Source organism: Trichomycterus rosablanca, chromosome 11, assembly GCF_030014385.1.
Source record: "Trichomycterus rosablanca isolate fTriRos1 chromosome 11, fTriRos1.hap1, whole genome shotgun sequence".
Classification (NCBI taxonomy): Eukaryota; Metazoa; Chordata; class Actinopteri; order Siluriformes; family Trichomycteridae; genus Trichomycterus; species Trichomycterus rosablanca.
In genome coordinates, this window is record NC_085998.1 from 8,491,582 (window position 1) to 8,517,394 (window position 25,813).

Here is a 25,813-nt window from a genome sequence, read left to right on the forward strand (position 1 = left end):
TGAGGAGTGAGGACATGCAGCAGCTGCAGAAATAGAACGAGTTTTACTGCACATTACTCCTCATTAATAGCGACACTGGCTGCGTCTCTCACACAGAAACTGTAGAGTTCATATTAATAATGTCTACAGAAGCCGCTCCGGATCAGGTGAGCATGTTTTTGGAAGTATTTACGTTTGAATGTGTTGGTTGTTTTGCGGCCTTGCTGTGCAGCTCAGTCTGCAATGCTAATGCTAGTGCTAATGCTAGTGATAAACACATGTATTAATTTGTAAAACGAATTCTTTCGGTAAGATTAAACTTTTTTGGTTTGTTATATTATTATATGGCAAGTATAAAAATGTTTGGTATTTGAAGGACTGTTTTAAGTTATTTAAAAATATGTAACGCTGCGTTAGCTAACAGGCTAATTAACTAAACTCGTTTATTTAGCGGATAGTTCAACATTATTACAAATGTTATGTTTGTTGTTAATTCAGCTCTATTTCTGTGTAATATCTCATTCTTAAACTTCGGTTGCTATGCAGTTTGGTGTGTTATTGATATTGATATGTTAGTTAGCCATGCTATCGAGGTTGCCAAAACAACAGTCCGTTTATCTTAGCAAACTTTTCGCATTAATGCAATATAATGATGTTTCATACTGCATTTAAATACATTTTAATCACTTACAACTGCACGTTATTGGGACGACAAAGCAGCTGAATTAGTTATTGCAAACCTCGGTATGGTTCTGCAAAATGCTAACACAATACCAAGTCGATACTGTTGTATTTGAACGAACTTTGATCTACATCAGCTGGTCAGGGCTGTGGTGGGTTTGGAGCCACTAACATTTCATGTACACAAACACAGTGCTGTAGCTGTTTCGTTTAGAATCAGTGACTTCTATGCATCACTTTGTACCGTACAGTTTGTTTTATTGTTTTTATTACAGTAATCATCTATTAATGCTATTAATAAAGCTGTTAATGCAGCTTTGCTGTGATTAGAATTTGAGATATTTAGATAGATAGATTAGTATTGATCCAGGAGTGAAATTTCTGTGTTAGAGCAGCGCAGTAGAGAAAAAGACAAGAGCAAAACCTAACAGTTATATATGTTAAATGGTATACAATAAAGAGTAAAACCAATGCAATTAGTATTAAAAAAGTACAGCCAGATAGATAGATAGATAGATAATACTTTATTTATCCTGGGGAAAATGATTGAAATGCACCAGAATATACAGTAATAGAAAGTGGCTGGGCGTTGTAAAAATACCATGTATATATTATTACATGAAAACAGTGCTAATTGAGGGTTCACGCACATGAACGCACACACCAAATTGACCAATACCTACTTGCTAAAAGGAGACCAGACCCCCACTTGCTCATTCTGTGGATCAAGAACTTACATTAAACATTAAAGTTACAACTTACATTAAAGTTTTCACTTCAATACCCCCCAAAAACAGCTTAAATTCTTGGAAGCAATTGCACTTTAGAACGCTATATAAGTTATAAGTTAAGGAAAAAACAATCAAAACTCTACACTTAGTTACACAAACACTCTAACCACCATAAGCACAAGTAAAGAAAGCAAATCGACCCACCACTTTGACGTTTAAGGACTATCTATTAGCTAGACATGGTAATAGCCATAGCAGCTGACATGGCTTTAAGAATGAAACAAACAGACACGCAAAAGCCATGTATATCATTGCCTATGCATACATGCTCTGTACTGGTCAAAAGTTTGTAGCAACCTTGACCACGAGGTGATTCTGCAGTCAACTACGAATGTTGTGCAAGTAGGCCTGGCTCGCAATCAGCATTGCATTTTTATAGCTCTCTTTGTTTGACAGCATAAAAGATTACACTTCCTTGCATTTTTGTCCAATATGAATTATGATTAAAAGTGTTTCAGGAAGCCTATGGTGTTATTAGTGGCTAATAGTGTTACAGTTGTTTGATGCATTTCAATGCTAGTTTGACCCTAACAGCAACAATGCACACTTGTTAGAGATCACAATTTTTCTTCAGCACACTTGACTGTTTCAAGTCTTAAAGTCTAAAAGTCTTGTTGAAAGGGCAAGTGGCTCATGGTTATCACAACACTGTTTAGGCACAAGATGATAAACCTGGTTTTTAACTGGTGTATTAACTTCAAATTCACAATAACTGACAGCCAATTATGTCTGCGTAGCACTGCTGAGATTTGAACCTGGTTTTCAGCTGTGGTGAGCTATTGTGATAGAAAGCTGCATCAACCGAGTGCATTCTTAGACATTACTTTAATGCAGATGTGGTAGCTGAGCAATTAAGGTACTAGACTAAAGGTAGCTTGTTCAAGCCCCACATCTGCCAGGTTGCTGCTGTTCTTAAGTCCTAATTGTTTAGTTGGAAATTGAACACAGTTGTGTGTCGCTTGGGTAAAATTATCTGCTAAACACTGTAAATGTAGCACTAGATTAAACTGATGAAACAACACACCACACGTTTGTTTAATAATAAAAAAGTGAGTTTTAAAAATAAAGCTGATAGTAAACTTATCAATACATGTTAAATGCACATTTAGACCAGCAGTGCTATTGATCAATCGGGCCCACACAGAACACGATCAGCTGAGATGAGCAAGCGGTTTCAGTGCTACTTATGTCCTCTGCTGGCCGGCTGAGACGCCTGCACAAGAGCTGGATGATTCACAGACTGCAGTTCGCGACTCTGTATTAGATACTGCTCTCTGTCAGCCAGAAAAGCACTTGGCAACTATGCACAACTGTTAATGCTGTGTTGTAATATAATACAGATTTAAGTGAATCTTAATGCATTACTTGGATGTGGTATGGGAAATGGTGCTGAAAAGCTTTGTGTTGTACTGGATTAACTTCATCATTATTTATTGGTTTTGTGCTTGCTTTTCATTTCAGGCTGTGGAGTACATCCCAGAGAAGGTAAAGAAGGCAGATAAGAAGTTGGAAGAAAACCCATATGACCTGGACGCGTGGAGCATACTGATTCGAGAAGCACAGGTTTAGTGACACAGGGTTGCATTTCTTTTCACCTAATCGGGGCAGAGTTGAAACTGGGATGGTTGGGAGGGTTTCGCATACCTGACTGGTAACTGAATGCTAGACGTTCCTTCATTGTGTATGTAAATGCATTTTACTTCTTTTAGAACCAACCCATAGATAAAGCAAGGAAGACCTATGAGAGACTTATCACACAGTTTCCCAGCTCGGGCAGATTCTGGAAGCTTTACATTGAAGCTGAGGTTAAACATAATTTATATTTTTATATATCTATATCAATTATATTTCTTCTGAGTGATTTCCCATTTGGATCAACAATGTGAAATTAATACATTTAACCGTGCACAGCAATCATATGAAGGTTTCTAAATGCCAGTGGTGCGGGAGGGGGTATTTATATTCTTTATTGCTTTTTTCAGTTGATGGGGCTAATTTTATTGTTGCATGTTTTATTTGCAACAGCATTAAACATTTTTTAATAGTATCAGAGTGCTTTAGCCTTTTATTCACTTGTGTCAATTTCTTGCCTCCTGTGTCATTTCTTTGTGATCATTTTTGGTTGTGTGTAAACGTATCATTTTAGTCTTGGCTCAATAGTAGTGTCCTGTACTAACTATAAATCCTAGTCACATCACACTGTACAACAGATACACATTAAGCTTAAACACAGTAACGTTTATTATTAATACTGAGTGCTGTCAAGTTCATTCTATTCGAGATTCTGAACTCCTCGGTTCGAAACTAGTCATTGCCACCGGTCAGCTGGACGCCATCTAGCGGGCATAATTGGCAGTGCCTGCAGCAGACACGTTTCTGCTAGGGTGGGTTGACCGGACTACGTGGGTGGGGTTTTCAAACACTGTGTAAGGACACGGATTGGCAGATAGAGAGGCGCCTGTGCAGAATGCATAGGTGAAAAAGGGTTCCGCTAAGGGCTGCACACGAGTCGGAGGAGGCGTGAGCAGCAATATACCCACCTCGACTGCAATCAGGGATCCCCCAGCAGCAGAAGACAAATTGACTACACTAAATTGGGGAGAAAATAGGAGTAAATGCATAAATAAAATACAAAAAAAAAAGTTTATTCTGGCTCCTGGCGATCATGTAAATACTGTTTCTCCAGAATATCTTGTCCTCTGTTTGGGTCATCAGGCTTCTTAAAAGACCAGTTTAGCCAAAATGCACTTTATGCCCCAAAAGTGTGCTGGATCAGACAAGACATGTTTGGTGTCCAAAGTTTGTCCTGTTAGTTTTGAACAGAAATTATTAAATTAACATAGCTAACAAGTATCGGAGGCTTATAGCTACCAGTTTAGCAATGTCTTAATGGTAAGCTTTACATTACATAGAGATCTGACTGATATGAAAACTCATTTTCAAAAGCCACACTAGTCTACTACGCTGCTGGTGTGAGAGTGGAAAGGCCACATGGACTATGACCTTGCTACTGCATTTATGACTTCTACTGTCTGGTCGAAAAAATGAAAGGTTTGAATATAGTGTGTTACTACTTGTGTGAGACCGCTCAGCGTCTGTTGCTGCCTGGTGAAAAGAAGAGCTCGATGACTTCACACGTGTCGGAGGGGACGTGTGCTAGTCTGCGCTCCTATTCAGCCATCCTGGATGTTGTGCTTGAGGCAGAGTTTAAAACATCAAAACATGGCTTTACTGATATGTTGGTAATTTCTTATTCCCATAATAGTAGAAGGACTTTTTAAACTGATAATGCACACTTGCACCAGAAACAATAAGTTTAGTTAAACTCAAGGATTGTAATGAATAAACAGATACTACAATACCATAAGTATTATGGTTTAAATGATTAATCATGCTATAATAAATACATTTTATTGGCACTTGTTAGGGTATACACATTTGTCATTCGTACATTTTTTGTTTGTTCTCAAACAGCAGCAAAATTTCAATCACAGCTTTTACTGACTATGTATTGTGCATCTTCAAATGACTGATTGGGCATTTGGGTGGTACAGCGGTCTAACAAGCTAGCACACCACTCTTGAGTGTTTAAACTTAAGTTCGAATCATAGTTGAGCCACCGACCTGGCCGAGCGTCCACACAAACACAGCTGGTCGTGTTTAAGCAAGAGAAGGTCAGAGAGGGTTTCCTCACACTGCAATATACAATCTCTAGGACTGTTTTGGGTGATAGCGTGTGAAAGGGTGAGGTCTCACGGAGCGTGACGTGTCTATCCGTACACGATACAGCTCTGTGTAGGAACCGAATGCTGGAAGGCAACAGATTGGTGATGTGTCAGAGAGGGGGTGTGCATGCTGCAACTGATTCCCAAACGACTGGGAATTAAATATGACTACATTTGGAGAAAAAGGGGGAGAAATTGCAGTCTGCTTTATTTAAGTCACCATATCTACTCACTTCGGTTTCTGTTAAAAGCATTTATGCATTTAAATATGTACCTTTAACGTGAGGGAAAGCCAGTGCTTTATTATTGGAAAAAAATGAGATGTGATGCAATATGTGATTCTTATAATAGAGAATTTTAATGATCAAGTAGTGCTTGTTCAGTATAGGTTTCTTATCTGTGCTTAATCCTGTCTTACTCATGATCTTACACTTGGAATTTAAATGGCATAAGACGTCAGGGCTCTTTCCAACTCCTATTTTGGAGATGCTCCTCATGGGTTGCTGTAAGAAGCCATTAGTAATTGCCTCTGTGTTATACTGTATATCAGTCGCATCATTAAACTCGATGTGTTTTACAAAATAATAATTCTCCTCAGTGTATGGAGCAAAGCTATCCAGCATTATAATAGCATGTGGAAAAAGCCACTGTGTCTAACCTTGAACAAAACAATCCACTTTTGTTTATTAATAAAACCGAATCCCAATGGAGCACTGATGTTTTATTGGTCAGCTCTTGCTAGCAGATTCATGCCAATCATTTATGAATTCTGTTTTTCACTATAGTCTCTGTTATACTGTGTGATCTTGCACAGTGATTCGAGATGTCTCCAGGTCTTAAATGTTTTGCCTCCAAGCCATTTTTAACATGTTAGCTCTCTGGCCACTCCTGGGTAGAGTCACTACTTCTCCAAGTTTACTTTGTATGGATGTAAAAGCTCCAACAGTGGAGCTCTAGAACCTTAGAAGTGGCATTTATCCATACCAGGCTGAAATTATGCTAACTCTATCCTTTCATCGACGCTGGAACCGGCTTAGATAACACAATAGGCTTCCTTTAACATGATTCCTTCACTGTTTATTTCAGGAGGACTGTTTTAGATTTTAAAACAGTTAAGGTTTTTAGAGAGTTTTAGATTTTGCTGAACAATTGAATTTGGTTTCTAGTTTATTAAGTAACCATGATAGCAGAGATTTTTTTCTCCCTGTGATTTTTGCTGTCACATAAACTAGTTCCTTAAATAAATGACATTGTTTAACAGAATGTGTTGTTTCTCTGTTTTCTTTGTGTAATATCTTTTTATTTTTGTAAGATCATGGTGTGACATGTACTGACTAATTCAACTGTACATTTTATGACACAGCTTGGACTAGACTGACACATGACTTCAGCCTATAGGGGCTTTGACTTTGATCTCGTGTTTTTTATTTAACATTAAACTGCGCACCCACCAGCAAGTGCTGTTCATTAACAACCTTTATTAAGACATCCCAATCCTGTTTTGTTTGTATATAGTTTGATATCTACAGCGGCAAATTGGGAAAATGTGGCATTTAATCTTATACACGTACAATAAAGTAAAACGTGTGCATCCACTTTTGCTTTTGGTATTTCCAGTTTATTGTTTACACACCCCAATTTTGTACTCATTGTTTAAAATAAATACTAAATAAAATAATACTAAACCAAAAAACGAGAACCGTTTTAGACACTGATTACAAAAATGTTAATCCTCCTGTTTAGAATTTTACCTAATTTATTAATACATTTTATTGTGATTTACTGAAGATTTGACCCAGTTTGCAATCACATTCAACGTGAATGTTGTCAGGGACACAATTATTCAAACCCTTGATTGGAAAAAATCTACAGAATTACAACAAACACAGCAGCCCTGTCATCACAATTAATAATCCACACATTACATGTTCATGTAACCACAGTGAATCGTCCCTGACCTAGATGTCATCGTGGACTCATTAAGAAAGCAGCCAGGAATCACTTAAAATGATAAGCAGGATCACCTGGAGGCAGCAAGAACAACAGTTACACTTTAAACAATAAGCAACAAACTGCACAGCAAACATGTTTGTTCATACAGTTCATATTTGTTTTTCTTGTTGTCCAGCATTTCTGGCCCTGATACCACTACTGCAGGGTACATCCCTTATTGATGATTGGTGGTGACAAAACCCAGCTGCTTTTTAGTTTTTTTTTGCATAACTGTGGTTAGCTTTCCCATGTTCAGTAGCTTCTAGTTCCTGACAGACCTGTTTGTGTATAGTTCTTGGAATACTTATGACCATCTACACATATTTCTTTTCAGAAAGAGGTGATGGTTTGGGGTTTTTTCTCTGACCTTGGCAAGACATATCTAGTTTTATGTAGTAATTGGTTCAGCAAAACTTAAACATGCACATATTTACACGTGCACAGAAAAGCCACCAGCTATAGTCAGTCACAAACGTTAATTTGAATCAGAAAACATTGTTACAAGTAAAATAATATTATAGGCCCCTACACCACCAGATCACAAATCAATCATCCCAAATTGCTACAAGTGCAGTAAAACTTTGGCAATCTGAAACAGTTAATTTGTACAAATAGACTGAAATGACAACTTGGCATTCATTATCAGTGATTTTGCTTTTCTAATCAATGTAAGATCTTCTCTTTTGGTGTATCTGCAGTTTTTTTGCTCAAGCTGAACCATATGAGGTGGACAAGACAACATTAGGTCTATTAATGCATATAGAGTGACTTGATTATGTGCATACAAAGCAAGTACTAGATCAGTCAAAGTACTTTTTCTGATAAAGTGCCATTAAACTTACTTTGGTCTCCAAAAAGTTTTGTTTTTTTATGCATTTTCTCCCCATTTTCCTCCCGATTTAGCACACTCAATTTTATCTTTTGCTGCTGAGAGATACTATATTGCATCCATGGAGAGCACGTCACTGTACACGCCTCTTCCGACACGTGTACAGCCCTCCTCTTCTCGCCTCTGCATTCTGCACAGGCATCTCTTCTGCCAATCGGGGTTCTTACACAGTGTACGAGCACCCACCCACACATAGTCCCGTCCCCACCCTGCAGATACGGTGGCCAATTAGTATCTGCTTCACGCGCTTCCAGTTATGCCAGCGGACCGGTGGCAACACCGAGTTTCGAACCGAGGAGTTCAGAAACTCGGTGCTGGTGTGCTAGCTCCACCTGGGCGCCTCCAAAAAGTTTTTGTTAAATATAGATATTCCATACATATTCTAACCTATCAGAACTGAACATGTTCTCTTTAGTAGCCCTAATTCTGAATACTGGGAAAGAGTCAAATTCATACCATGTCTATTTACACCATATATAGACACTTCAAATCGTATTGGTGGTTATGATGTATCCCTTAAGAAAGTGTCTATGGTCTCATAGTATTTTCTACCACAATCCCCCCTGTGGGGCTCTACCAATTCAAAAACAGTCATGCTTTTCAGAAACATGACCGTGACTATGCTTTCTGATATTAAACAGGATTAAGGTGTAAGTGTGCATTACATTTCAAGCCCTTCATTTATGGTGTTTCAGTCTTGCAATATAAAACACATTTTCTAGATTTTTCCAGTAGCAGCCAAATTAATTAAGTAATATGTTATCTTGATTTTTAAATGGTATCAATATACATATGTTTTAATTGATAGTGGTTGTACCCAATCTAGTCGTGGCCAATTTTATTTTTCTTGACACTACTCCCCCTCTCTCGGTCTAGACAAGTCATGGCTATTACACACCCCCACTTGTAGATCGCTTCTTTTCACCTGCTAGGAGCAGGGTCCCACTAAGTGCAGAATTGCGTCTGTAGAGCCATGCAGTGCTGCTCAGGATCAATTGCTGATTCAAGCCCCACCCTTAAATCTCCTCTTTTCTCACAATTTTTTTTACAGTCACTCTGAGTAAAAGTGCTTGCTAAAACAGTAAATGTCAGAGTGTCTGTTGAGAAGGAACACTTGTGGCCAGCAGTAGTCCTGAGGACATGATTTGTGATCCTTTAATTAGACTGCAAATCCAGATGTATGCAATTCTTTAGTCTTAAAAAGCTGAGATCAAGATCATGTTTTGCAGTTCCATCCAATGTAAAACAAAAGATTTTAGAAGCAAATCACAAAAATGTATTCCTATTGTAAAAAGCATTGCAAACAACAAGGGGGATTTTATAATATTATTAAACATGTAAATTTTAGTTGATACAGTTCAGAAGAGGTTGTATATGAGTTTATGTGGCGCTGCAATCAAATGCGCTAGCCCTATACTGCTGAGATGAATCTTAGCTGTGCTATCAGCAAGCTGGGCATCTACACAGACATGATTGACTATGTACAGCAGGGGTTTGTAGGTTTACTACTTTTATAACCACAATCTAGCAAATAAGAAGCAGATGTCAGCTGGGTTGGTGTGGATGCTGTTTATATCTGTGTATTTGTTCAAATAGCTTTTTTCAGTAGAGTAAGTCCATCTAGCAATGTTGCCATGAAGTCTCTTACGCTGTTCCTAACGTTCCTCATCATATCACACAGATGCAACTGATCTTTTCTTTATTTGTTTTTACTTTATATAATACTGATCATGCACTGTCAATGTGTCTCTAGAATTCAATGCATTTGATTTTTTGTGCACACCTCAATTATAGTCAACAGTATCAGGAAATGTTGACCATATTAAAAAAATACATTATAATGCTTTGAGTGTTTCCTGCATGTCCTGCAATCTATTCAACTGTTGAACATTTTAGGGCTGTAGATTTTTAACATGTAAATAATAAAGTTAAATAACAAACTACAAAAAAATTTGTTTAATTATTGGACTGCAATTTTGTGTCTCTGGCAGACTGGCTGTGTGTGCGCGTGCATGTTAGTCATGACTTTTACATGTTAATAACTAATATGTCTAAGTAACATTTTTAATAAATAGCTGTTTCACTTTTTAAAGGTTTTTTTTGGCCTGCAATTTTAGTTTCGGGTTTTACTCTTTGTCCAAAAGATTTATTATTATTTATCAGCGTTATTTGGCCAAATTAATCACAGGACACTGCACATTAACTTATTCACCATTAGGTCCAGTCCAGAATGTCTACATACCCAATGAAAACCCATGCGGACACCGAACACAAAAAAAAATCCTCACATAGTGACCAGAGACAGGGACCAAACCCAGGTCTTCAGGACCCACTTTTTGTCAGAGGTGCCACAGTAGCAGTGGTTCAATGGCTCAGTGGGTAGCACTGTCGCTTCACAGCAAGAAGGTCCTGGGTTTGATCCCCAGGTGGGGTGATCCGGGTTCTGTCTGTGTGGAATTTGCATGTTCTTTCTGTGTGGGTTTCCTCCCACATTCCAAAGACATGCAGCTGAGGTGAATTGAAGATACAAAATTGTCCGTAACTGTGTTTGACATTAAACTTGTGAACTGATGAATCTTGTGTAATCATTAAATACCGTTTCTGTCATGAATGTAACCAAAATGTGTGAAACATAACGTTAAAATTTTAATAACCAAATAATGTATTTGAACTCGATAACAGGTCTTGCATGTGAAAACAAGACACAAAATGTCCAAAAGTTGGTCAGTAATCCCAAAAGAGTCTTACAGACTTATCATACAGTCATTTAAGTGCAGTATTGTTATTAAGGTATAAAAACAGGATTGATAAAATCCTATGAGGAACAAATTGTGTTTTTATTAATGTTTAGTTTTTTAGGTGATTTGTATTTCTTTGAAATTCCAGATTTGCCAAACCCTATTCTTCCAATATCTAAACTGTGTGCAGATATATTTGTGTTTTTCTTTCAACCACTCAATCTTTCAAGTTAAATCCTTCTAATACCTAAATATATTATATTGACTTGATTACAAGTAAAAAAGTAGGACAACCATACCATTTTAAACTATTTATTCATGAGATGAATTATAATATTCTGGCTTCTGTTTTATACACACACTGCTCAGTGGGCGGCATGGTGGCTTCTTGCCTCACAGCAAGAAGGTCCTGGGTTCGATCCCCAGGCGGGGTGGTCCGGGTCCTTTCTGTGGGGAATTTGCATGTTCTCCCCGTGTCTGCGTGGGTTTTCTCCGGGTGTTCCGGTTTCCTCCCACAGTCCAAAAACAAAATTGTCCATGACTGTTCGATATAACCTTGTGAACTGATGAATCTTGTGTAATGAGTAACTACTTGTCCTGTCATGAATGTAACCAAAAAACCCTAATAAACAAACAAACACTGCTCAGTGATGAAGACATCAGTGCTGAACATGGAGTTGCTTCTTAGTTCCTGCTTTGTGCCTGCTGAATGCTGCATGGATTTGCATGTTATTTCATGGCTTCATACTGGAGTTACTAAGGAGGAACACAAACCCAAACCCAAGTTACTTGCTTAAATTAGTTAAATCTGTTTCTATTAAATAATAATATTGAACAAAATTATGATTAGAATCTGGACAAATATTAACAATCTTTGATTTTAATTTAAACAATGTTATTTGTGTAGTTACATTTCTTAAGTGTTCTGTGGTTGAGAACCGACCCTCTGATTATTAGTTTATTCCATGCACCATTATCACTGGCTCTAAAATACACATCATTTAAGAATAATAACAAATCCATGTGTATATTGATTTTTTAACAAGGTTTTGTATGAATTTCACATTGTTGATCTCAAAGGGACTCTGTGTGTGTGCATGTGTGTGGAATATCAATTTCTTAATCTTATTTTTCTTGATTAAAATTTGATTTTAATAATAACAGCTTTGCAAATTTGTCCACAGATCAAGGCTAAAAACTATGACAAAGTTGAAAAGGTAAGTTTTTAATCACCTTCCAGGCTTGGTGAAGCCTGTTTTTGACTTATGGTGGTAATATGTCCTATTAGGTTTGTTGTTGTTGTTTTTTTTTAACAGAATTTTTCTTTTATTCTAGTCGTATCTAGTTACCTAATCTCATTTCACTTCCTCTACTGCTGCTTACCTCTACTACTGGCTGTGGAGGGCTGCACCAACACATGTCCCCTCTGCACACAGAGAGTCATGCACTGACCCCCATTATCCCCCGTTTCTGTGCAGGCACCATCGATTGGCCAGCAGAGGTCCTAAATTTGAGACGTCAGCACTGGTGCGCCATTTGAGCACCCACTGTGTTTTTAACTAAATGAATGAATGTGTGCTTCCTTTTGGCTGTTCCTGTGTTTAGGTGTCGCCACAGCAGATTATTCATCTGCATATTTGATTTGGAACAGTTTTTAAGTTGGATGCCCTCCTAATTATCCATGGCTGTGACTAACACTAAGGGTGCACTGATGCGTGTCCTCTGTTATTGCCATCCAGGCAACTACACAGGCATGATTGGCTGTGCCTGAGGCTTGAAAGCGTTTTGAAGCGATTCCTTATTACTGCTGCAGTTGCGGCCTCTGCTGGCTAGTTGAAGCGCTGCACAGAGACTGGGATAATAGAGATCGGTGCGTGACTCTGTACACGATACTGATTTCTTTGTGAACCTGCCTCATGCAGGTGGAAAGAAGTGATTGTCAACTACACAAGAGTCAGAGGGGGTGTGTATTAGTTACGTCTCTCCTCGGCCAGGGTCGAGGAGCTAAACTATTCCTTTAAGGAGCTTGTCTGATTTTTTATTGGCTGTAGGCAGACCTACACACACAGATGATGCCAGACCAGTCTCCTCTAAATGACTTCCAATTCCAGATTGTAAATCAATTGTAGAGGCAGTAGGAGCAGTTAAGGCACCGTAGTCAAAACGTTGCCGGTTCAAGTCCCACAGCCATCAAGTTGCCTTTGTTGGGCTCCTGAACAAGAATCTCAAACCTTAATTGCTCAAATTGTATTCAGTCCTAATTCTAAGTCTGGTAAATGCTGCGACTGTTGCAGGTTTGTGGTTGAGGTGTGGCGGGTCCATTTTTACCAGGAATCACCGGGCGCAAGGTAGAAATACGGCCTGGCCAGACCGCCTATCCATCACAGTGCTTTGGCCACCCTTTTCCTCAGACATAGTCAATCATGTCTGTGTAGATGCCCGGCAGGCCGATAGCACATGCTTAGATTTGAACCCAGATCACTAACATAATAGATTACTGCACCATCTGGAGCTAATTATTCTGATTACTCTGTCCAACCCATTATCTTACATTGTCTAACCCATTTTCATTATTTTTAGATCAATAGAAGGACCAACAAAGCATTTTACTTCATTTCTTTTTACTGCATGTCTGTGAATAAACTGTGATTTATTTTTTTACTCAGTTATTTCAGAGGTGCCTCATGAAGGTCCTGCACATTGACCTGTGGAAGTGTTACCTTTCATATGTGAGAGAAACCAAAGGAAAGCTGCCCAGCTACAAGTACGTGATTTCTGCATTGTGGGTTTGTATAGATACACTGTGTACAAGGCAGGAACCCAACAAGTCACTTGAACCTAGGGGCTGTTTAGTGCAGCCAATTCATCTTTGAAGGATGGGTACCAGAGGGAAACCCATGCACACATAAACAGAACATGTAAAACTCCTCACAGACAGTGACTGAACACGAGGATCCAACCCAGGTGCTTAGGAACCATGTGTATATGTAAGGCACTCACTCTGCTAGTTGTGCCCCCAGTGCTACCAACATCAAGCTAACACCAGCTCAAATAATTAGAAATTAGAAAATGAACTCAGCACAGATCCTAATTTTTTATGGTTCTAAGTACAGTTCCTAATTAAAATTTTTATTTTCAGGGAAAAGATGGCACAAGCATATGATTTTGCCCTGGACAAAATAGGCATGGAGATCATGTCGTACCAGGTGAACATTTTTGCATTGCTACTGGCAGCTAATTTTGCTTCCATAGCTCTTCCATCCCACTAACACATTCTCATTCTTCTTTCTCATTCCAGATTTGGGTGGACTATATCAACTTTCTTAAAGGAGTGTAAGTACACTGCAGTTCTGGAGGGGGGGGGTTAGGGGGGTCTATATGTTGTGCTTTATCAGAGCAGATTTTAATCTCACTACTCTGGGTTCCAGTGAGGCAGTGGGCTCGTACGCAGAGAATCAACGCATTACTGCCGTGCGACGAGTCTATCAGAGAGGCTGCGTCAACCCCATGATCAACATCGAACAGCTCTGGCGAGATTACAGCAAATATGAAGAGGTGAGAGGAGATTAGTAAAAGAAAATAGGATTGTGAACATGGTATAAGTCTAGCCACTGTATTAAAGTTTGTCAGTTTGTCTAAGTTAATGTAATTATGATTAAAATATGTTTTCTTTGGCTGCTTTTGCCACAGCAATTCATTCTGGTCTTCTGATTGAGCACAGTTTTTATCCTGGATGCTCTTCTTGGTCGTTTTTTTTATATTGAGACCAGCACTGAGAGTGCACTGACAAATGCACTTCACAGTCTCTAGGCTGTTCAACCCCACTTCAGGGTGGCTCAGTGGCTGGGTGGGTAGCACTGTTGTCTCACAGCAAGAAGGTCCTGGGTGCTCCGGTTTCCTCCCACAGTCCAAAGACGTGCAAGTGAGGTGAATTGGAGATACAAAATTGTCCATGACTGTGTTTGACATTAAACTTGTGAACTGATGTGTAACCAGTAACTACCTGTCATGTCAAAAATGTAACCAAAGTGTATAGAACATGTTGTTAAAATCCTAATAAATAAATAACAACCCCCCCCTTCTAGTCTTGCAATGGATTGGCACTGTGTCAATGGAGCTGGTTCCAGAAACACTTTCTGTGACTTATTGCTCCCTTGATTAGTGTGATTACAGAAAATAATTGTTTAACTTCAACATATGTTTCTTTTTAAGGGGATCAACGTTCATTTAGCCAAAAAGATGATTGAAGACCGGAGCAGGGATTACATGAATGCTAGGAGAGTTGCTAAGGTAAGTGTCTCACCTGTATGTGCAGCTGTACTGCTTTCTTAAGCTTTTTCAGTCCGTAAAAGCTTCCTCTTTCTAAATTGTATGTAAATTGAATTTGATCTTCCATTTCATACTAATATCAATTACAATGAAACATCTTTGTTTTTGACCCACACTTCTGATTGGTCATTCTTTTAGGAGTATGAGACTGTGATGAAGGGTTTGGACCGCAACGCACCATCCGTGCCTCCTCAGAACTCCCCACAGGAGGCCCAGCAGGTGGAGATGTGGAAGAAGTACATCCAGTGGGAAAAAAGCAATCCACTGCGGACAGAAGACCAAACCCTCATCACTAAAAGAGGTAAGAGCGCGTATAATGTAAAAACATGCGGAAAGGTAGATTGGCAGCCCTTTATTTCCCCTGAGTGTGAGTGGATGTGTAAATGCTTTGGATTGGCACCTTGTCCAAGGTGTATTTCTGCTTTGCACCCAGTGGTTCTGAGCAACTCCAGACCAACCGTAACCTCAAACAAAATGAAATTGGTTAGTAATAAAAGAATAACTGAGAAGAACGAATAACATGTTAGTGTAACACTACTGAAAGTTCAAGCTCAAGTAAAAGTTCACTTTTGAACTGCCCAAAGTCCTGAATTCCCATTCATATACTGCGGCACGATGCTCTGACTGTAGGTAGTTGTAGTCTTGTTAAAGTACTGGACTAGTAATCAGAAGGTTGCTGGTTCAGGGCCTACTACTGCCAGGTTGCTGCTGTTGGGCCATTAACACAGCCTTTAACCCTCAGTTGCTCAGACTGTATACTGTCACAGTACTGTAAGTCACTTTGGATAAAGGTGTCTGCTAAATTCTGAAAATGTAAATGCAAGACCTTAAATAGGGAGTTAATGCTCAAAGACCCTTCAATGTAGTTGATGGAAATTCATGATGATCGTTTTTGTTATTTTTCTTGCTCAAGTTGTTATTTTGTGCCGCTGACCAAAACAAAGATGGCACTTAGCATTTATAAATATAATAATCTTATAATCTCTGCACAACTTCATAACCAGAGGGACGTTTCAGACACTCATGTGGTCAGAAATACACATGTGCTTAATTGTGTGGTATCTGACTGAGTGATTTGTGGTGAGTGATTTTTTTTTATTGTTCTTTTGCAGTCATGTTCGCCTTTGAGCAGTGCCTATTAGTGCTCGGCCATCATCCGGACATCTGGTACGAGGCTGCCCAGTATCTGGAGCAGTCCAGCAAGCTGCTGGCAGAGAAAGGGGTTTGTGGTTATTTTATTACTACAGATTGGGCCGAATAATGTATACACACTTTAATTGATGTTTGATTGAATTAGTGTAGTATGAGGTTCAAAGGTGACTTGTATTCATCCTTTGTAGTATTTTAGTATTTTGTATTTCAGCTCTTATAACTCTTATACAGGTTTTTCTTTTGTTAAAGTGTGTGTACGTTTTTTAACCTTTTCTGTATATATACACTATAAGGACACAAGTACTTAGACGACCCTTTTCATTTTTGAATTCAAGTGTTTTAGCCACAACAATAATTATACATTAATTTATATATTTAATCAATTGTGTACAGAAAATTATATGCTTCCAACTTTGCAGTGACAGTTTAGGGAAGGTCCTTTCTTGTTCCAGCATGACTTTGCTCCTGTGCATGTCTCTATAAAGCTCTAGAAAATCAAGAAAAGCTTGATTTGAAGAAACTCCAGTCTACTGACCTCAGCCCCACAGAACAGATTTGGAATAAACACTCTTTTGACTGAATGGGCACAAATTCCCTCAGACATACTTTAAAGTCTTATGAGAAGCCTTCTCAGAAGAGTGGCTGTTGTTATAGCTGAAAAGTTCACCTAGAGGTCACTCTATTTTAATACCAGTTGTTTTTAAATGGGATGTCCAAAAAGCTCATGGTCAGGTGTCCAAATACTTTTGGCCATACAGGGTTTATACTGTATAATTGAGTGTTCTTTGTTGTTATTTGTTCACATCTCATTTGATTCTCTTTTTCAACATCATTAGGACATGAACAATGCCAAACTGTTCAGCGATGAGGCTGCTAACATTTATGAACGTGCCATTTCAACTCTACTGAAGAAGAACATGCTGCTGTATTTCTCCTTTGCTGATTATGAGGAGGTGAGATTCAGTCCTCAGAACATTAAACACTTTCACTGATGTCTTGCATGTTTAAAATTTAATTCTTATTATGCTTATGAATTGTTCAACAGAGTCGTATGAAGCATGAGAAAGTTCACAGCATATACAACCGCCTTGTAGCCATCGAGGACATCGACCCAACTTTGGTGAGTTTCATACTGGCATGTCTTAAATAAAGAGGTTCAGTTTATAGAAATTGAGTTCTAAATTGTGTATTTGAGGTTAAAAATCCGGTCTTCCTTGCCGGATGTCCACACAAACTCAGTTGGTCGTGTTTGACGGAGGAAAGGTGTAGCTGTAATATTAGTGTTTTTTTTATAGTGTTTTTACTTTTATTTTATTTGCTCAGGTTTACATTCAGTATATGAAGTTTGCCAGGAGGGCCGAGGGGATCAAGTCAGGTCGTTCCATCTTTAAGAAAGCCAGAGAGGATGTTCGGACACGGCACCATGTTTACGTCACAGCTGCTCTAATGGAGTATTACTGCAGTAAGGTAAAACATGCCTTTTTCTTAGCTCTCCACCCGCTAATACACTAACCTCCTGATTTATATATATATACAGTGTATCACAAAAGTGAGTACACCCCTCACATTTTTGCAAATATTTCATTATATCTTTTCATGGGACAACACTATAGAAATAAAACTTGGATATAACTTAGAGTAGTCAGTGTACAACTTGTATAGCAGTGTAGATTTACTGTCTTCTGAAAATAACTCAACACACAGCCATTAATGTCTAAATAGCTGGCAACATAAGTGAGTACACCCCACAGTGAACATGTCCAAATTGTGCCCAAAGTGTCAATATTTTGTGTGACCACCATTATTATCTAGCACTGCCTTAACCCTCCTGGGCATGGAATTCACCAGAGCTGCACAGGTTGCTACTGGAATCCTCTTCCACTCCTCCATGATGACATCACGGAGCTGGTGGATGTTAGACACCTTGAACTCCTCCACCTTCCACTTGAGGATGCGCCACAGGTGCTCAATTGGGTTTAGTCCATCACCTTTACCTTCAGCTTCCTCAGCAAGGCAGTTGTCATCTTGGAGGTTGTGTTTGGGGTCGTTATCCTGTTGGAAAACTGCCATGAGGCCCAGTTTTGGAAGGGAGGGGATCATGCTCTGTTTCAGAATGTCACAGTACATGTTGGAATTCATGTTTCCCTCAATGAACTGCAGCTCCCCAGTGCCAGCAACACTCATGCAGCCCAAGACCATGATGCTACCACCACCATGCTTGACTGTAGGCAAGATACAGTTGTCTTGGTACTTCTCACCAGGGCGCCGCCACACATGCTGGACACCATCTGAGCCAAACAAGTTTATCTTGGTCTCGTCAGACCACAGGGCATTTCAGTAATCCATGTTCTTGGACTGCTTGTCTTCAGCAAACTGTTTGCGGGCTTTCTTGTGCGTCAGCTTCCTTCTGGGATGACGACCATGCAGACCGAGTTGATGCAGTGTGCGGCGTATGGTCTAAGCACTGACAGGCTGACCTCCCACGTCTTCAACCTCTGCAGCAATGCTGGCAGCACTCATGTGTCTATTTTTTAAAGCCAACCTCTGGATATGACGCCGAACACGTGGACTCAACTTCTTTGGTCGACCCTGGCGAAGCCTGTTCCGAGTGGAACCTGTCCTGGAAAACCGCTGTATGACCTTGGCCACCATGCTGTAGCTCAGTTTCAGGGTGTTAGCAATCTTCTTATAGCCCAGGCCATCTTTGTGGAGAGCAACAATTCTATTTCTCACATCCTCAGAGAGTTCTTTGCCATGAGGTGCCATGTTGAATATCCAGTGGCCAGTATGAGAGAATTGTACCCAAAACACCAAATTTAACAGCCCTGCTCCCCATTTACACCTGGGACCTTGATACATGACACCAGGGAGGGACAACGACACATTTGGGCACAATTTGGACATGTTCACTGTGGGGTGTACTCACTTATGTTGCCAGCTATTTAGACATTAATGGCTGTGTGTTGAGTTATTTTCAGAAGACAGTAAATCTACACTGCTATACAAGCTGTACACTGACTACTCTAAGTTATATCCAAGTTTCATGTCTATAGTGTTGTCCCATGAAAAGATATAATGAAATATTTGCAGAAATGTGAGGGGTGTACTCACTTTTGTGATACACTGTATATATACGTATATATACACTTTAAAAAGAAAACTGGGCTTAATTGGCCTTCTTGGGTGAAAAACAGCACTGTGTATACACTATAATTAAAAGTATGTGGACACCTAAACATTAGCTTGTCTGGCATTCCATTTAAGAACAATTTGAATTGACAGCATTTATACAAAGTGACTTAATGTGACTGGTACCATTCAAGCAATTGAGGGTTAAGGGTCTTGCATCTTCAACATGGTGCATGTGGGGCCTGAACCAGCAAACTTCCGATCATTAATACAGTACTTTAACCACTAAGCTACCACTGTCCCCTGAGAAACAGGGGCAGTAATAGTTCAGTCTCAGTTTTTGCGACTGTACCAGCCTTGACTCTTTGGGAAAGGCCTTACACAGGATTGTGCAATGTGTATGTTGGAATTTGTACCATTTGGTTCAAAAAGCTTTTATGAGGTCAGGCACGGACACTGGACGAGAAGACCTGGCTTGCCTTTTAATTGAATACATTCCTGTTATTAATATTGCATTTTTTATTTATCATGGCTGTTATTTGCGATAACACACAACCTCAAGTGTTCTATTGCTTTTATACAACAGTTTTTACAAAATAAAGAAAGAAAATAAATCATAGAAGCCCTGAATTTCATATTGAATATGCTTTAATATTGACAATATCTTCCGCCAAAAAGTAGTTCCACAACGAATGGGTTGCTGCTATGCAACGGTAAAAATTCCCTACCCTGCCTTAACACAGTAGGCTAAAAAAGGCATATAGTTTAACACTACAAAGTAATGCTGGTTTGGAATAAAAATAATAAGCGAATATGAATAAGCAATATTATTTGATTGTAGATTGTTGCAAAAGGTTCTGCTGTTTGGTTTGAACTGTCATGTTTTATTTATTTTTCTTTCAGGACAAATCAGTGGCCTTTAAAATCTTTGAACTTGGTCTGAAGAAGTATGGAGACATCCCTGAGTATATACTGGCATATATCGACTATCTGTCTCACCTTAATGGTAAGACATGTTTATTTCCTGCTCTTTAGCTACAGTACATTATTGTGAACACATTTATTCAGGCTGGAGTGTACCATAGTAAACACCATCACAACCCAGAATGGAACATTTGATACCGCCACAAGCATCAGATTTATCAGATGGCATCACAGAGTTTTCTCACGCCTTGCTGTGGCATCTGACTGACTGTTCAAAAAGAATTTCAGTGAATAGTTCTGGCCTACAATCCCAGAAGTCATGTGATCATTTTAGGTGTGATAAATCCTGGTTTGTTGTGGTATCCTAAAGTTCCTATTTTTTGTTTTCTGTAGGATTGTAAAACTTCTGAATCATTTATCATTCATGATCACATTATGGTTGTAACAGCAGTGGTGTAAAACCAGCTGTTTATAGCTGTTTGCTGCTGCCACAATGTTGGATCCTCACTGAGGATGAGGATGAAGGGTCTATTTTAGAGCCTCTTATCGAATCGAATGGGTAGTATAACTCTCTGTCAGAGTGGATGGCTCTGAGATTGTGTTTGTCTGGCAGTAAACATGGCTGCAGCTATCTGGTTGCTAGGCAATTAAGTTCATTTCTGTTTGGTCCCGAAAAGTGTTTGGTAGTAAATTTGTCTTTCTGTTTGCTTGCTGTCTCTTCCTTCACAGAGGACAACAACACAAGAGTGCTCTTCGAGAGGGTTCTCACTTCTGGAAGTCTTTCTTCTGAAAGATCCGGGTTAGCAGGCTGCACCTCTTTTTATTGCTTTACATACTTATAACAAACTGCAGTTTTGAGAGTTCCAAAAATAAGAACCTCTTTATATCAAGGGAATAAAATAGACTGTGTCAAAATTATCTGTTTTTTTTGTGCACAAACAGTGAGATCTGGGCCCGCTTCCTGGCATTTGAGAGTAACATTGGAGACCTAGCCAGTATCCTGAAGGTGGAACGCAGGCGTTTCATGGCTTTTAAGGAAGAATATGAGGGCAAGGAGACGGCTCTGCTGGTGGACAGGTACAAGTTCATGGATCTGTACCCCTGCTCCGCCAGCGAGCTCAAAGCCCTCGGATACAAGGTGAGATTAGAGCTGCTTTTATTTATAATTGGGACTTAATCACATGCACAACACCCAGGGGTGGCTCGGTGGGTAGCACTGTCGCCTCATAGCAAGAAGGTCCTGGGTTTGATTCTATTGTATGTTCTCCCCGTGTCAGTGTGTGTTTACTTTGGGAGCTCCGGTTTTCTCCCTGCAAGTGAGGTGAATTGGAGATACAAAATTGTCCATGACTGCATTTGACGTTAAACTTGAACAGATGAATCTTGTGTAACCAGTAACTACCTGTCTTGTCCTCTCACGAATGTTACCAAAGTGTGTAAAACAAGACGTTAAAATCCTAATACATAAAATAATAATGCACAACACCCAACTTCAGCTGAGGTGAGCTGAGATCCCTCCTCAGATGCTGGCAGTTCATCCATCAGAAGTGCAGGCCCTTTGAACAGACAGCAGAGGGTGCAATTGTACAATGGGACTGAAACACTTTAAACATGTCTCCCTCAGGCACAGCCAGTTGCATCTGTTGATTGCCTGGCCACCTGAGATTTATACTCAAAGCTCAGCAGTCGTGGCCACCCAAGCACCAATTTGTGTATGCAGTTATTTATGCATGCCTACTTGTAGCTTCCACATGAAGATTTACAGTCTGATTACTCTGAGCTGGAATCCTGAAGGGGGTTGAATGTATTTTAATTATATCCTCTTCCTCTTTTGTAGGATGTTTCTCGGGTCAAATATGCTGCTCTGATCCCAGAGGCTGTTGTTGCTCCGTCGGCTCCCACGTTAAAGGATGACGTTGACCGTAAACCAGAGTATCCCAAACCTGACACAAACCAGATGATCCCTTTCCAGCCCAGACACCTCGCCCGTAAGAATTTTTTTTTTTTTACCCTTTTTGCATTTTAGCAGTACATAAACAGAAAGTTGTAAGTATATGATTGATTTATTAGACTTGTTAGCAACAGTTATGGCTGAAAAACATAAATTCAATGATTAGAAGAGGTGTCCCAATATTTTTGTTTACATAATGTATTACTTCAAATGCACAAATGTGTCCTTTAATGTATAATCAGCTCAACAATAAATGGCAAGAGAAGGCTAGAAAATGTATGCAGTTTATTAGCTTTATTAGCTTGATCTCACATAAAGAATAAAGGAATCCAGTCTGTAATTGACAAATATTCTGAAGAATAACTGTCATGCATGATTGGGTTATAAACATAGTAAAACAAAAATGCCTGTAGATTCCAGATGAAGAGGCATTCTGGATTTTACACTTTTTCCAAGCATTATAGGAGAAGACTCAACGTGTTATTTGGACAAAGAGATGTTCTGACACAAATTAGAAGCCCACCTCCATCAAGCTGCCACTGTTGGGACCTTGGTGCAATGGCCTTAAATTTTAGTTGATTGGATCGTATTCGTATCCTGTCTTAAATGAAAGTCCCTTTGGATGGAAGCATTTACCCAACACCTTAATGTAAATCACACTTTTTTCAACATTAATAAAATGCACATTTCTCCGGATCCTGACACCTCAGAGATGTGCAGTGCAGGACTTCTTTATTCACTGTTCTCATATAATGGGACTGTGTGTGTGTGTGTGTGTGTGTGTGTGTGTGTGTGTGTGTGTGTGTGTGTGTGTGTGTGTGTGTGTGTGTGTGTGTGTGTGTGTGTGTGTGTGTGTGTGTGTGTGTGTGTGTGTGTGTGTGTGTGTGTGTGTGTGTGTGTGTGGCAGCTCCTGGTCTGCACCCGGTTCCTGGAGGAGTGTTTCCAGTGCCTCCTGCTGCTGTTGTCCTCATGAAGCTGCTGCCCCCTCCAAACTGTTTTACGGTCAGTACTCCAGCTGCTCTAAAACAGTCCAAACCTAAGATGAAGGGCATCGCTTTGGTCTAACCTATGACCTTCCTGGTTCTGCTTTTTCTTTTTTGTAGGGTCCATTTGTCCAGGTGGATGAGCTGATGGAGACGTTCAGGAGATGCATACTGCCAGAAAGTACGTATCGCACACAGGCCATGAGTGTGTGACTTCTTGTCTGAAGTCTTGATTATTGTACCTTTAGGATTTAGACAGAGAAAAACCACATCATGTTTAGTTATGTTTAATGTTGCTGTGTGATGAACTGTTGTGACTGTTGGTGTTTATTGGCAAGAGCAGATTTTTATGGCAAATAATGGTGTTAAGTAAGAGGGGTAGTTGGTTGATGAAGTGGTTTGTTATGGTAAAGTTGATTTCATTGGAGAAATAAATTGAAGACGAAGAAGAAACAACCCAGCGCAAGACTTAAGTGGCTTCTTGAAATGTCATTGTTTTGTTAATCTGAGAGTGAATGGAATCATACTGCAGGGCTACAAAGCCAGGATTGGGAAGCTTACTGTCTAAAATGCAGGTCTCACCATCTCACTAGTGGCTGTGCCGTATTTTCACCATAACATTGAATGAAATAGTTTCTCTCTGTCATGTCTGGGTGTCGCTTTAGTGGTCTGTCTAATTAGTGGTTTGATCAGATTGCCCTAAAAAACCAAGCTGCAATGCGGTAAATCTCATAGTAGCGCAGCAGCAGCGGCAGGACTCAGTGACACAGCCGGCGGTATGGCTGCGTATCATGTGAGTGCATTCTAATGTTGGGGTTTGACAGTGTTCTGTTGCTTGTATGTGCTTAATAATGAAAGCTCAGCACTGTCACCACACAGCAAGAAGGTCCTGGGTTCGATTCCCATGTGGAGCGGTCCGGGTCCTTTCTGTGTGGAGTTTGCATGTTCTCCCTGTGTCTGTGAGGGTTTTCTCCAGAAGCTCCGGTTTCCTTCCACAGCCCAAAGTGTAACCAGCGATTACCTGTCCTGTCATGAATGTAAACAAAGTGTGTCAAACATGACGTTGTTTGATGGAGAATGCTGGTGTTTTTGGTGCTTGTTGCCTTTAGCAAGTTGGCAGGTTTGATGGGCTATTCTGCTGATTATTAATAAATATTGGTGTTTAACAGTAACGTACCAGTAAATACCAGTAATCATTGCTGCTTTGTGGCACAACTGTTTCCATTAACCGTAGAGCTGCAGATTCTCAAATCTTCTCCTCATGTTCTCTCTCGTTGTAGGTGTAGAAGCTGCTGTTGAGTTGATCACTGGAGGTCGAGGGGAAGTACCCGGAGAGGGGAACGGCCCTGTCGAAAACCACACACTCGCTAACAAATCACTAAAGAGGCCCAACGCTGACTCAGATGATGAGGAGGAAAAAGGTGCCATTGCTCCTCCAGTGAACGATATCTACCGTGCCAGGCAGCAGAAGAGGATCCGATGAGTCCTGAACAAAAAAACATCACCAGTACTGACTGTAATATTTTACTGGTCTCATTCTCTCCAGAGACGGGGCTCTTAGCCTCCCCCTTCATGGAACATTTTTACTGAGAGTGTACGCCCACAAACGCACGCAGGTGTGTCGAGGACTAAAACATCGAGGACACGCCCCATCTGTGTTCCTAATATTTTTTGTGTTTTTGAGGTTTGATTCTTTTTTTAAGAAACAGTTTTATTTTTAAAACTGACTGGCTTATGATGTATAAAGTTTTTATTCTGGATGTTGATTTGACACGTAGTTCAGAGTCGTGTAATGTCCCGGTGAAATCACGTCATCATGACATCGTTTTGTAGTCGAATGGAGGTCACGCATCTTCACTTCCAATAAAACAAAAGGAAAAAGTCATTTGTGTTTTCTGTTTGTTTTAAACTTTATATAGGGGCAGTATGCTGGCTTTGTCTACTACATGCATAATTAGGGCCCTACTAAATTCACGGGAAAATGTGCTTAATTTTACGGACAGAAAAGAGCCACGTTTCACAACAGTCATTAAATTACGCTCATAAATTAATTGATAGAATAAATGGAAGCCACAATACAATACACAGCACAGCCTACCTTAATGACCTTAATGGTTGAATGTAAACCTAAAATATCCAGCGGCAATGCCAGGCTCCGTCTCAAATACCAAAATACTTGTTCGTGTTTTGAATTCCCCCCCCCCCTGCGTCCACAAAATTGGTTGCACACTCAGTTACTTAGGATTGCTAGGACTGCCTCATAGCAAAAATTTATCAGTAAATGTGAGGCACTTGAACGCTACACGAATGGAAAATGTTAAATCGCTAAACACAAACCCTACATTTTGAACTTCACAGCAAATTGCATTTTACACAAGAAATGGCTCGTTTCACTGTCTGTGATGCAATTTTCACTGCCGTGAATTAGGTAGGGCCTTATGCATGATGTATCACAGTTGTATTGAGTACCCCTATACCCAACTGATCAATTACACCATTTTCAGCACTGCAAAGACACTTTGGGTGTAAAATGGTAATGTGTGTTTATTC

At 39.7% G+C, this 25,813-nt stretch overlaps 1 protein-coding gene across 1 annotated transcript; it reads left to right on the plus strand.

The window, feature by feature from the left end:
• On the plus strand, positions 1–25,148 carry cstf3 (cleavage stimulation factor, 3' pre-RNA, subunit 3). The gene is made up of 21 exons (XM_063005116.1): positions 1–146; positions 2,913–3,014; positions 3,161–3,256; positions 11,980–12,012; positions 13,462–13,559; positions 13,935–14,001; positions 14,094–14,128; positions 14,224–14,350; positions 15,008–15,085; positions 15,263–15,425; positions 16,237–16,346; positions 17,113–17,229; positions 17,322–17,396; positions 17,600–17,743; positions 20,309–20,411; positions 21,059–21,128; positions 21,272–21,467; positions 22,167–22,317; positions 23,188–23,282; positions 23,384–23,444; positions 24,544–25,148. The coding sequence occupies exons 1-21, from the start codon at positions 120–122 to the stop codon at positions 24,744–24,746; spliced, it is 2,151 nt and encodes a 716-aa protein (XP_062861186.1). The 5' UTR covers positions 1–119; the 3' UTR covers positions 24,747–25,148.
• The last annotated feature ends 665 nt before the right edge of the window (positions 25,149–25,813 follow it).